Source organism: Xiphias gladius, chromosome 16 (assembly GCF_016859285.1).
Source record: "Xiphias gladius isolate SHS-SW01 ecotype Sanya breed wild chromosome 16, ASM1685928v1, whole genome shotgun sequence".
NCBI classification, from domain to species: domain Eukaryota; kingdom Metazoa; phylum Chordata; class Actinopteri; order Istiophoriformes; family Xiphiidae; genus Xiphias; species Xiphias gladius.
This window is the reverse complement of record NC_053415.1, coordinates 26,976,183-26,989,163: the sequence shown is the minus strand read 5'-3', so window position 1 is coordinate 26,989,163 and position 12,981 is coordinate 26,976,183. Positions and strand designations below refer to the sequence as shown.

The 12,981-nt window shown below is 44.4% G+C and overlaps 1 protein-coding gene across 3 annotated transcripts in view; it reads right to left on the bottom strand.

Moving 5' to 3' along the window:
* Positions 1-3,641: 3,641 nt before the first annotated feature.
* LOC120801722 (SH3 domain-binding protein 4) overlaps positions 3,642-12,981 on the bottom strand; it is a 38,723-nt gene continuing 29,383 nt past the window's right edge. For 2 of the 3 annotated variants that reach the window (XM_040148925.1, XM_040148927.1), the window contains exons 4-5: positions 8,071-8,259; positions 3,642-6,625 (exon numbers count right to left, since the gene is read on the bottom strand). In XM_040148925.1, the coding sequence (XP_040004859.1) occupies positions 6,401-6,625; positions 8,071-8,259 (414 nt within the window). In that variant the 3' untranslated portion in view covers positions 3,642-6,400. The remainder of the gene's footprint in view (positions 6,626-8,070; positions 8,260-12,981) is intronic. The other variant, XM_040148928.1, reaches the window with a different exon arrangement.

Sequence of the window (12,981 nt, the reverse complement as noted above, 5' to 3'; positions counted from 1 at the left end):
TTGAATGAGCGGCCCCTGAGTCCCCTCTTTGTACAGATTATCCCTGGATTTTGGAGCTGAGTACAGAGCTGTGTGCTGCTCTGCGAGCCCCGTCACCCTAGGGGAGCTCATTACCAGCACTCCAGGCTGGGATTTCAAGCATGTCAGCCCATACTCTGCCGTAATTAATTCCACTCTTTTTGGCTCTTTTTTTTTCTCCTCCATTAATCTGTCTATTTAATTAAGGTCTGCTTGCTTTAACGGCACAGAAAGCGAGAGGCAGGAAAAAGGACAGAGAGGAATGGGAAGAGAGAGGGAGGAAGAGAAAATTAGCTTCTATGGAGAATTCCTCCCAGTTACCAGAGTAAAGAAGCAGAATACATAGGCGGACTCTGGTCTCTGGTGGAAATGCACTTTAATCCAGACCCTTTCATCCAGACCCGGACTGCTCGTGAATGACACATTGCGATCACATCACCTCACCTGTCATCTCTCAGGTTAGTAGTCGCATTTATCCAGCTTGCTGTCAGAGGATGGAGCCCAAGTTGGGAAAAGTCAAATGGCACGTCCAAAACTTGCCATGAAAAGAAGGGAGAGGTCGACAGTGAAAAGGTGCACTCAAGGATGAGTAGACGGAAAAATGCCTGTTTATTCTGTCGGAGAGAAGCATGAGACCATTGTGCATAATTTACAGCGAAGCAGCTGGACATTGTGAAGAGATGGTAAAATGCCACCATGGCCTTAAGAACCACAATCATATGAAATCATCATATCAGGCGGAGGAGTTTCCATGAAATGTGGTTACCCACCAGATGAATCCTAATAATTATGGTCATCCCCTTACGTTTTCCCTGGAGCCACCAGCAGGTCGAAACTTAAACTTGTTCAGTGTTTCCGTTCATGAGCTAATGACTGAATTCCCATCAGCCTCAACTGTACTGTTGTTCGGTTGTTGCACTGACAAAATGTCTTCACATGCTAACTTGCTAATGCTGCACTCAACCCATGTTGGTAGAAACAAGGGGAAAAAAGCTCCTTTTATTACAATTTGAGTTTACACATTGTTCCAAGATGGTTACTCCATTTTCTGACCTTGTTGGCAAACCAGGTAAATGGCAAATAAGCCTAAACAGTTTTTAGTTTGTTGGTTGTCAAAGTGTAAAGGTTGAAACAGGATAAAAACAGTTCATAATATTAATACTAGCATTAGACTTTATTTATTCACCTGTCAGTGATGGGGGGGGGCTTGCAGCCATTTTCTCTCCACTTTGTTGACAGCATGGCTTCTCGCAGTGAGGAACTTCAACATCTACAGGATGGATTGGGGAACTTCTGACTTTTCTTCTCGTGCCGTCATAAGGATGACATTTTTGATTTTTATTGAAATATCTGAACAATTAGTGGATGGACTGCCATGGAATTGTGCTCACACATTCATGGTTTCCAGAGGATGAATCATAATAACTTCAACCCCCTGACCTTTCATCTAGTGCCACCATCTGGTCAAAACGTTACTTTGTCTAATTCTTTGGTGTATGACCAAATACAGCACTGTGCAAAGGTTGGAGGCACTAAAAGTGAAGTGAGGATGCTTTCAAAAATAAAGCCACGAATAGTTTTTATCAACTTACTTCATACAAAGTGCAGTAAATGGAAAAAACCTAAATCAGATCAGTATTTGCTGTGACCCCCCCTTTGCCTTTAAAACCGTACCAGTTCTCCTCGGTACACCTGCACACAGTTTATCAGGTTCTTGGCAGGTAGGTTGTTCCAGCATCTTGGAGAACTTACCAGAGTTCTCCTGTGGATTTAGTGTCTTCATGTGATCCCAGACTGACTCCATGATGCTTAGATCAGGGCTCTGTGGGTTCCAGACCATCTGCTGCAGGACTCCTTGTTGTTCTCGTCTCTGAAGACAGTTCTTTATGACTCTGGCCATGTGTTTGGGCCAATAAGACGCCTCAGTAAACATCTAACGTGCTTAAAACTCTTGGACAGTACTGTACTTGCAAAACTAACATTCCCATCAGCCCCAGCTGTATTTTCAATATAATGCTAATTAGCAAATATTAGCATGCTGACGTGCTACACTAACACGGTGAATATGGAACACTATATTTATACATAATGCTTTTGACTTGATGTAACCATCAAATTGTGATTACGCTCTGTGCAATACTACGCGAATGTGCCATGTGCATTACATGCTGAACATTAGCATGTTAACATGTTTACAGTGCTAATGTTAGCAGGCCAACAAACTGAACATTATATACTTTACACTGCTAGCATATTGACATGTTAATATCGTCATAACATGCTAACTGTAGACATGTTGCATGGTTTTCATTCATCCAAAACATTATATTCTGTGTTAAATGGCCCTTAAGTCTCAGGAGGGACGGCAGTTTAGTCTTGTTCTAACAAGAGAGTGATTATTTCTACCTCCAAGGGACCCCTGCTGCTGGGATATATAAAGGTAAGTCAAACATGAATTTAGGCTGTTAAACATATGAAATGTAAAATGACGAGAGCAGCGTGAAGATAAACGGACAGGCTGCTGGAGGCCGTCGAGATTTATGTGCTGCAGAATCCTGCTTTTTTCTAATCTTTCTCGTTAAGTTTCTCTTGTCTCTCTGCACCGGTGGCGAAGCCGTGAGGACAAGCAGGGCAAGCAGCGCTTGACCAGTTAAAGCTAAAAATAGACATCGATTAGAACGATACCCGATTGCCTGTTTTGCATTCATCTTGTAATATACTGCCCTCTTGAGGCAGCAGCGGGCTATTGTCTCTATTTTTGTGGGCGTGTCCTTCCAGAGCATTGAGAGGTAACAGTAGCAAGTAAACACGCAAATTACACTTTGATTTAACATCTGACATCGGTAGAAGCTGTCGTACTAATCACCTTGGTCGACGTGTGTGACGACAGGAATTTGGGGCGTGTTGTGGAGCAGCTCTTAATAACTCCTGTTGCAAGGAAATTTTACACAGACATTTTGTTCAATATACATGTTTGCAGTTGACCACGTAACATCGTAGCATTTTTAACTTCTGTTGAATTTAACCGTCAGATCATTCTCCTCTAATCTGTCAGTTGGAACCTGCTAGATTATTCTGGGTTTGGTGCATCTTTCTCTGCCGTTCTTCGGTAGATAAATAAATACATGTTCCACCCACTAAGTTGTCAATGTGTCAAAAACACCACTGGGTCTGCTCTCAGAAATATTAAGCTTTTTTTTTTTAATCCAAGTGGCTGAGCAAACGCATGGTCCTGAGATAAAGTTTCATCTAAGAGGAATCCAGCTAATTTGCTCACACATCACTGTATGAAGTAACTGTGAATTAACATTCCTTGACTGATGATCTATTAAGTGCAAACTAATCACAAAGTCATAGTGACTTGATCATTGTTATTGGTGAGCGATGGGAAATCATGATACATCCGGCATTACTTCATGCATTAAATCATCACACATCAGCCTTGAAAGAGTTTTAGTCCCCGGACCCACGGTATCTTAATGTGGCCTTGACCACCCGCCGCTGCTCTGCACTGGCCTTGCTCTGTCTGTACCCGGAAGCTGGCCTGAACACTCTGGGGTGGTGCAGGAGGGAAGACGTGGACATTCACCTTCCACTGCCCTTTTTTTTTTCTCCAGCTGGTGTATTTTCGGAGGCTTTTGCCAAAAACGGACCGTCGATAACACACAAAACATGTTGACCTGTCGCCGCCGTTTCAGATAAGGAATCCTCCCGACTGTGATGTTCTGTTTGGTGTCTGCTTTTCCAGGGAAATGATCACCGCAGCCTGCGGCCAAAAGCAGGTACAACCTGACCAATTGCATGTACAAATATTTACATTTTATTTAGAGTCTTTTCAACAAAAGTATGCAGTCACAAAGAGGTTTTCAAACTGACCACTGGATGTGTTACTACCACATTATACAGTATGCAGCACTGAGACAAACCCTAACCAGAAGCTTTGATGGACAGTGTCATTACAACAGTGGTCTCAACATTGTACAAGCTGTGTAGAACTGTATTCATTTTTGGCAAGCTTTGGTAAAAGGTACTCTCTATGGGACAAAGAAAATTACAAGCAGGAGACGGCAGAGAGTGGATAATCTTCAGCTGTTATATGGAGGGTACGACTGAAAATAATTATTTTAATCAACTAATCAAAAAAATATTGATTCATTGATGAGAAAACAATCTCAACTCCAGGTCTACTTGCTAGCTTGTTCTCCGGCTTCATCAAAACGATCGCACGATTCTCAGCAGCAACGAGATGTCGTACAGTCGGGCCATGTCTGACACATCACCTTAATTTATATGGCCCATGAGACATTTTAAAATTATATCTGGCCTGCTGACTATATTACAAGTCAGTTCTTCAACACGCTTAATCACCGGGAAATTCGGGCTTCCTGTCAGAAAATGAAGCATAATACTGGGACGTAATCTACCATTTAGATGTGTGCTGGCTTATTCGAGGGACTTTTTTTTTTCTGTTTTTTGGAAAACAGACCACAACCTCGTTGGACTGAGCAGCCCTGAGTGGTTGCAGAACTCGCTTTGTTTTAGTTGAAGCGTACGCACACATGAAATCATTTGTTGTGAAGCTTTGACTTTCTGAGGCAAATCCATGACTGCAGTGCTGCACACTTCCCAACCCTGTGGGAAATGATCTCCATGTTCCCGAACGCCAGCATTTTCAGTGAGAATGGGGAAATATGTGACTCTGCTCACATCACGGATCACTGAATTTAACCAGCACTTTCAAGATTTGGCTGCCATTGAGGCGGACGCGGGCCTTTTCTCAAATCCTTCCTTTGTTGACGTGGAAGGAGTACAGGAGGACATGTTGTTGTGAAATGCAATGTGATGATACTCTCTAAAGAGTTCAACTGGGGTTTGTAGAAGTCCAGATTTGCCCAGACGAGGCGTTGGCGATGCCAAAAGGATGCTCAGTTTATTTGGCTCTACATTTATATGTGAGCAAGCATTTTCTCTGATGACAGTGACCCAGAGCAGACTGAGGTCCAAGACCGACGGTCACCTCGGTGATGAATCTCCACTACTAAGACTCCCTCCTGACCTGCCAGCAATTCTTTAGTCCAAAGGCCAGCATCAGTGCTCCTATTAGGAGGGATATTTACTGCTGAGTAAAATTTAAGTGACCATATCATCTTACTGCAGACTCAAGTGCACAGGGCAAAGTGCCTAGATAAGATAGTCTCTATCAAAATGAGTTTATAATAAAAGGCTCATGGCCAAGGACTGTGTATGTTGTTCTCCGTGTGGCCCGTGGCATGAAACGTGTGGACACCCCTGTCCCTAGACGTCCGACCATCTACCGTTTCATGACGGATGAGCAAACTCAAGCTGCTGATGAAGAATATGTGATATGGTCAAAAGTACAAGAACAAATTGAGTAGGCGGACCTTGAGTTGAGATTGTTTGTAGAGAATGAACTGTCAACTCCATGCATTAACAGTTTAATCAGAGAACTGAAAGATGTCTGTCACAATTTTCAAATGGCATTCTCAGATTCCTTGTTTTGTCCGGCCAACAGTTCAGAACCCGAAAAAATTCGGTCTCTGATGATATGAAACAAAAAAGCAGCAAATTCGCACGTGAGAAGCTGGAACCAGAGACCTTTTTTAAGTTTTTACAACAAGCAATTAATCAGCTTAGACGATCAAAATCTGTTGCCGATTAATTTTCTGTAAGATGACTTCAGTTAACCGACTTATCATTTCAGCACAAGTGGGCAGCTTGATTTCAAAACTCGGGTGTTCAAGATTAATGAATTATCCTGTTTTCTTCAGTGCCAGGCCTTAAAAAAACTTGCAGAATATCCGGATCTCTGAAATGAGAAGGACCACAGTGAGAGAGAACCTGAAGAAGAGAAGAAAATGTGACTTCTCTCTTTGATGTATAAATAAACAGAACAGGATTGACACATGACAAGGCTACGGCAACAAGGATACGATATCTAAACGAGTCTTTTTTTGAAAAGGCGTCTTTCTTGGCATTCAATCCACAGTTCTACACCAAAAGGTTTCAAAGTGTTGCTTTACAAAATGCTGTGCCATAATAAGAGTACAAAAATACATAACTATGCCAGACAGGAACTATTAAAAGAGTCTTTGTGAATACTGTGAGCTCCATACGGCACTAGGTTGTTTGGCGGAGACATGGGGGCAGTCCGGTGATGATCCCTGGGCACGAGGATCTAAAGGCAGCGCCACAGGAACAAAACGACTATATAGGACAGCAGTGGTGGCATTCGGAGTGAGCAGACAGCTGATATGCAGCATTTCACACTGTGTAACTTTTTAAAATGCTCCAGAAGAAGGAGCGAGGTGAGCTGGTGTTTGGAGAACACCGGCGGGGGAGATAAGGAGTCACGAAGCAGAGTTCAGATGGCGTAGTCATCCTGAACAGCGGGGCTGAAGGCCGAGCTCCGCAGGGCGTCCAGGCAGTTGACCAGGATTAGCGTGCCGGTCAGGTGCTTCCAGCGTTTGGTGATGGGGTTCTTCATCTTGTCCAGGCCCATGTGCAGCTCCTGGATCACGTCCCTGTAGCTGTCCCCGATCTGAGCGGCCCACGTGACCAGGAAGTCATACGCCGGCTTCCACATGGCCTGCGGACGGAGAGAGAGCAGGGTCTCATGACAGGGTTTCTGCAGGGTTCAACGAGATAAACTCCAGACTTTTTAAAGCCTTTTGAAAACCACATGGACTGAAAGATCATTTCAGTTTCACAATCATTCATCATACTGACCAAATGATGACAGAAAACCTGTAGGGATGACGAAGCCTGGAATTATTTACCCAGTCGTGAATTTATTGACATTTGGATCACATTTTAGTCAGCACTTCTGAGCTGGATATAACAATAATTCCTATTAATATCATTAACGGATCATTAAACACGACCTGGGTGAGCAGCAGAAAAAGGATGGATGGATTAACCAAAGAGAAAATGTATTTCAGGTCCACATATGACTTTTAAATAACATCGGAGGTCTGGAACAACGGTTCTGGAGATTTTCCAGTGTTTTTGCTTTTTTTTTTTTTTTTAGGAAACTGAGCTGCAAATATCCTGCTTGATCTGCTGACACACTGACCCACCTTGTGCTAACAGAACCGATTTTCTTCTGGCCTGCAGATTGATAATGTATTCTGCGCCTTTTTTTTCAGCACAAAAATCAAAGCTTTTACAAAACGCACTGATCCGAACCCGATGATTCTGTTGTGGTGTGGATTGTGGACAGATGTCAAGAACTCGTGTGCAGCAGCAACTTCCTGTCTCCTCCAAATCAGTGTTTGCTGATTCTACGTGTCGGATCAGGGGCCGTTGTTTTGGACATCTTTGTTTCTGTTGTCGGAAAAAACTACCCTTAGCCTTAGCAGGGAGCATGTGTGACCCTCTGTCGGATCATGAAATGACACCCATGTGATTTAAAGCTCAGTAAACATACCGACTACATCACTAAGCCCAGTGAGAATTATTGCAAAAGGCGAAGCTGCCTCAGGTCAACGAACGCCACAGCATTAAGTGTAGGAACAGTTAGGACTAAGTCCAGAGCGGCAGTCTTCTCTTACTATGGGCTAAAACCGTGCAACGGCTTCCTGTAAATATCCGCCATGTTACCTCTGTCACTTCTTTTTAAGAAGCATCTCAACTTTTCCATCTTAGCTTTAATCAGTCTGTATCTTCATTTCTACTGAATATAACTACCAGTTGTTTTATTTCTTTTTATCTTACTTTAAATGTTATCTACATAATTCTATCATGTTTAATTGTATTCTATTGTTCTGTTTGCAAACTTTTATTTTATTTATTTGAATGTCTCTTTTGTGCGCGCACACACACCCCCGGAACTTTGTAATTACGTAGCTGAGGCAACTATTCAAGCTGTGCCTTGAGTGTTTTGTTCCTCTCTAGTTGTGACTTGTATTTCTCATGCAGAATGATTTCTTAAGGGCAACACACACCAATGGGTGTATAATGCAAACTCATATGTTGTATATGGTGTATATTTTTTTCTATGTATAGTGAATGGGGGAATAGTAATCTCTGTACCTCACTGTCCACCACCCCGTTCTTGTCGCGGTGCGGCGCCTCGTAAGCGTCCATCTGCTGGCGTGAAACCTTAGCGAGCTTCTCGGCCAGCTCCCTCCAGCGCCCGGCCAGCTCCACAGCCGTGGTCAGGAGGACAAAGTCCATGACCAGTCTGGCAACGAGACCCTGACAGTCCATCTTCAAAAGAGCCTGCAGAGAAGGGACACGAGAGGACTTTAGACTCAGGTAGATAAATAGAAGAGTAGCAGTACAGCCTGAAATGACGGGGGCAGGCAGAGGTTTTAGATCCTGGTTTCATGAGACGTGGGGCAACAACAAAAAAAACCCAGATGTGAGCTGACGGGGGGATCAGAGAACGGGGTAAGAGAGAGGACGACAGAAAACTGGCAAAAGTCAGTGGAGTTTGACTAAAACCACACACTACAAAGAGACTAATCAATGTACATCTACAGGTTTCATTCCACTGACCTGATCCGCTGTTATTTTCCACAGCATGCCTCCCCAATCCCCCTGCAAATCTCAGCTTTGTGCATTTTTCAGATGCTTTCTGCTGGAAGCAGAAATAAGAGCCTCGTGTTGCTTCAGCAGCACCGCTCAGGATTTATGTCACATCTGAACTGAGGGGAGGAAAATGCCCGGTAACCGATACTGATCGACAGAGCAGGACACTGAAGGGACACAGAGCGGACAAGGATACACAGCAGGACACGACGAGTGCTGTGCTCACAAGATCACGGTCTAAAGCACTGTTAGCATCTCTCAAAGGCAGATTTTCCCGAGGGTGGTTTTAGAGAAAACGTCGGGTCACTAATGAACGATAATCGTGAGGCTTTTCATGCTCTGGACCAGAGTCTGGACGGTTGAACATCATCTCCATCCTCAGGCCGAGGCGAGAAATGAGGAAGACAAATGTAACGTGCTGAAGTGGCTCCTGTTTGTTTGTTTGTTTGGGTCTAACTGGTCCTGACAGGAGCACGGCTCCTCCCATCAGCACATCTGTCTCCATCAATTCTGCCTTGACGACCGGTGTGTGTGTGTGTGTGTGTGTGTGTGTGTGTGTGTGTGTGTGTGTGTGTGTGTGTGTGTGTGTGTGTGTGTGTGTGGGGAAAAGAAAACGCCGTGGAGACTCAGTCTGTTCCTACGGCAGACTCACCCTGCAGCATGTCAGGAGGGATTAGCAAATACAAATGTGGCACATGCAAATACAAGTGCACTGATGGATACGAATGCATTCACTCATGCACTACATTGACATTTCCACACATCCTTCTCAACTAGGATCCTGATTCAAATAATAAAGTCCCTAGCACCTGCCTCCTGAGCTTAACAGTAGTAATGATAATAATTAGTCTTTAGTGTTTGTAACTTAGTGTTTCACAAAAGGTAAAAACCAACAATGACAACAAAAGCTTAAAGAAAAACGTAGATTAAAGATATTAAACCAGATTAGATTAGAAATAAGATAAATTAAGCAAAAATCAAGTAGAATACAATGGCAAAGTAAATTTCAGGTCAAATCGTCATTTGATTTTCAACTCAAGGAAAAATAAAATACTAACACAAAACAGAGTCTCCTCTAACACTCAAACAACAACGTCCACACCTTCAAAATGTTCTAAAAATGTCCTCACTTTCTAAAATGTCTTCATTTTCTCAAGATGTCCGCACTTTGCAAAATGTCCTGACTTTCTAAAAGTGTCCTTATGTTGCAAAAATTCAAAGATTGTCCTGACGTTTCCAACATTTCCCCACCATGGCAAAAATGTCCGCATTTCCAAGACACTTCCTCACTTTCCAGAAATGTCATCCCTTTGCAAATTGTCCTCACTTTGAAAGACTGGCCTAAATTTCTCAGCACACACACACACTCTCGCTCTCGCTCTCTCTCTCTCACACACACACACACACACACACACACACACACACACACACACACACACACACACACACACACACACACACACACAAAGACAGAGCAATGGCCTGACACAGTCAGATACAGCCTTTGATTTACAGACTCAACAGAGCGAAGGTGAATTTAAACTTTGGGCTCCAGTTCCACGTGCAGGAATGTGTGGAATGACAGGATATGAAGGGGGAGGAGGACGGAGTGGGTTGGGGGAAGGGGGGGAGGAATGCAGATGCCATGATCCAGCAGCCTCTTTCACTCTGAGACGAGACCGGAGGACGAGATGGCAGCCGCCGTCGACCAATCGGACGCCGCTGACCGCCGAGCTGCCACCAAATGAAATCCGTGGAAGAAGAAACCCGAGACAGTTCAGTGACCAGTTCGAAGTTACGTGTCCTTTTGGCTCTGAGTGACGTTTGTTTGTTTCTCTGTGGATGCTGAGGGGAAGAAACTGTCAGGGAGATAAACCCTTGACAAGCTCCTATTTCCTCGCTTGATAACGACGACAGGCAGTCGCTGCCAAAATAAAGGAGATCAGTTCCTGTCTTACTACGGCCTTAAGTCGCTCACTGGACAGGATCGCTGCTTGGTAACGATATTATGTCTTGTTCATTCACTGCAGTGCAGTTGGAATAACAATGTCAAACAGTTTGATAAACAGCGATAGGGCGTCTCGTGGTAACAGCTTGGGTTGTATTCTGAGAGCGGGGCCTCGATATTAACCGTTCTTCAGCAGCACCACAACGGGACACTAAATCCCCACAAAGGACATCTCTTGCAGTCTGGGGGTCTCGCTCCTATATGGGAGGGGGCCCTTTCCTTGTCTGTGCCCGCGGGACTGCTGTCTCATAATCTGTCCATGATTATGTCAAACTGCCGAGACTTCTGTTAAAGTACAGAGTGCGTTGAATGTCCCGTGTCTTGCTGTTCTGAGGTCGGCGTCGCTGGTCAGAGCTTTAAGAAGTTCCGTGAAGCTGCGCTTTCATCTGGTGGCGGTTGGAAACGTTCGGGCCGCTGTAAATGTTTGATGGCGTGCCGTAAAGAATTTATCACGGAGTCGTGGCCTGTGAGTCTGCAGCGGGATTTTAAAGCAGTAATTGCGCTGCAGCAGACGAGGCCGGGTGCACTGTCGTCGCTGCAGTTTAAACAGCTCTGACGCGCCACAACAATACTCTGCCACTGTGGAGGAATTAAATGCTGCGCTGTTGTTTTCTAAAATGTCAGCTGGTCTATGTGGACGGGTTGCAGGACCCTCTGAATGTATGTGTGTGTGTGCGGTTCAGTTGAATGCCAGAGAGTATGTTTCACCAGCTCAGCAATCAGCGCCCTGAAGCGCCCCCCCCCACACCCAAACCCCATACCCCCTCCTCCCCACCACCACCACCACCACCTAAATCATCTGCTTGTCAAAACGAGAAGAAAATTCCTGAAGACATATTTTCAGAGATAACGTTGATGTGGGAACGAAGCGGGCAGTTCAATCATGTCTGTCATTACACACACACACACACACACACACACACACACACACACACACACACACTCCCAAAGCTAAACCCTTGGTATAACCAACAGTGAGGCTTTTGATTAATGACTTGTTTCTTCCGTCATCCTGTTTCTGTTTTTACTCTCAGCTCCAAAACTGCCACTCAATCTCTCCACTTCTCTCCCAATCTCTTCTTTATTATTTCTATATCCCATCTTCATTTTCCATCCCACTTCCTCCACCTTTCCCATTTGCAGCCTCTACACTCCACCTAAGCCGCGCGGCTTTGCAATTTCATTCCTCTTCCAGTTTTGCTTTAAAGCTCCTTTCTCATCTCCTCACCTTTTTGTGAACAAGCCTTAACCTCAAAAAACCCACACCTGGGGATCCTGGGGGAGATTAACAGTTGTGGCTGCCGGTTTCCACTTTTTTACCCTACATGTGAACTCTCGTAATTCTTCACAAACTTGCCCCGAAATAACCGGCACATTCCCAAACAAGGCCAAATATCTGAAGAGTGAGTGATCTGTCGTTCAGACAATTATTCCAAAAGCAGCAGCTTGCCACACCCAGCCGCTGAAGGAGGGGAGAAGAGGAAGTGAGGGGAAAAAAAAGAGGAAGGAGGCCGGGGATGGTGGAAAAAAATCTTGATCTGTGTACAAAAATGGGAAAGCACAGAGCTAATTGTACATAATGGGCCTGGGGGCCTCTCCATTTTTCAGAGTCCTCCTCCAGAAATAGGTTGTTATTATGATTCCCAGGCTCTATCTGCCGCACTGATCTCACTGCACATAATTCGGGCGGGTCGGACGCTCTGCTGCAGAGCTGAGCGAAAGCTTTGAAATGAAAACCCCCTTTTAGCACCAAGATACAACAAAGGATCCACCTCTGTGGTCTCATGCCTCAAGATTTCATGGAATCTGCAGTCGTTTACAACCGTTTCTGTCCGCATCCAGAACAGGAGGGAGGAGGAGGAGGGTTTTCCCTGGTGCTTCTCTGCTCCAGTTGAACGGGAGGAATTCAGACTGAACCTAAAGCAGAGGAGCTCACAGTGGCATTCAGTCTTATTTAGGTCTGCCACAAACAATTACTTCCATTGTTGGTTAGTGTTTCCATTATTTTCTCAATTAATCTCTTTGTTAATGAAACGTCAGAAAATCGCAAAAAGGACCCGTCATGATTTCCCACAGCTGAAGAGATTGAAACTGAAAATGCGATTGTCCAAGTAACAGTTTAAAACCAAAAGGTATTCGGTTCATTCTCCTATGTGAAAACGAAAAGGGTGAACTTCTCACGGTGAGAAGCTTGAACCAGAGGACATTTGGCATTTTTGCTTGAAAAATAACTCAAACAATTCATGGATTGTAAGAATAGTCGCCAGTTAATTTTCTGTCAGGGGATTAAGCGATTGATCGGTGCGGCTCAAGTCTTATTCACGTCATGTGGCAAAGAATGTTGTTGCGGTAAAACCAACGCAGACTGGTCTCAGGGTCTGGTGCATTTACCCACCATGAAC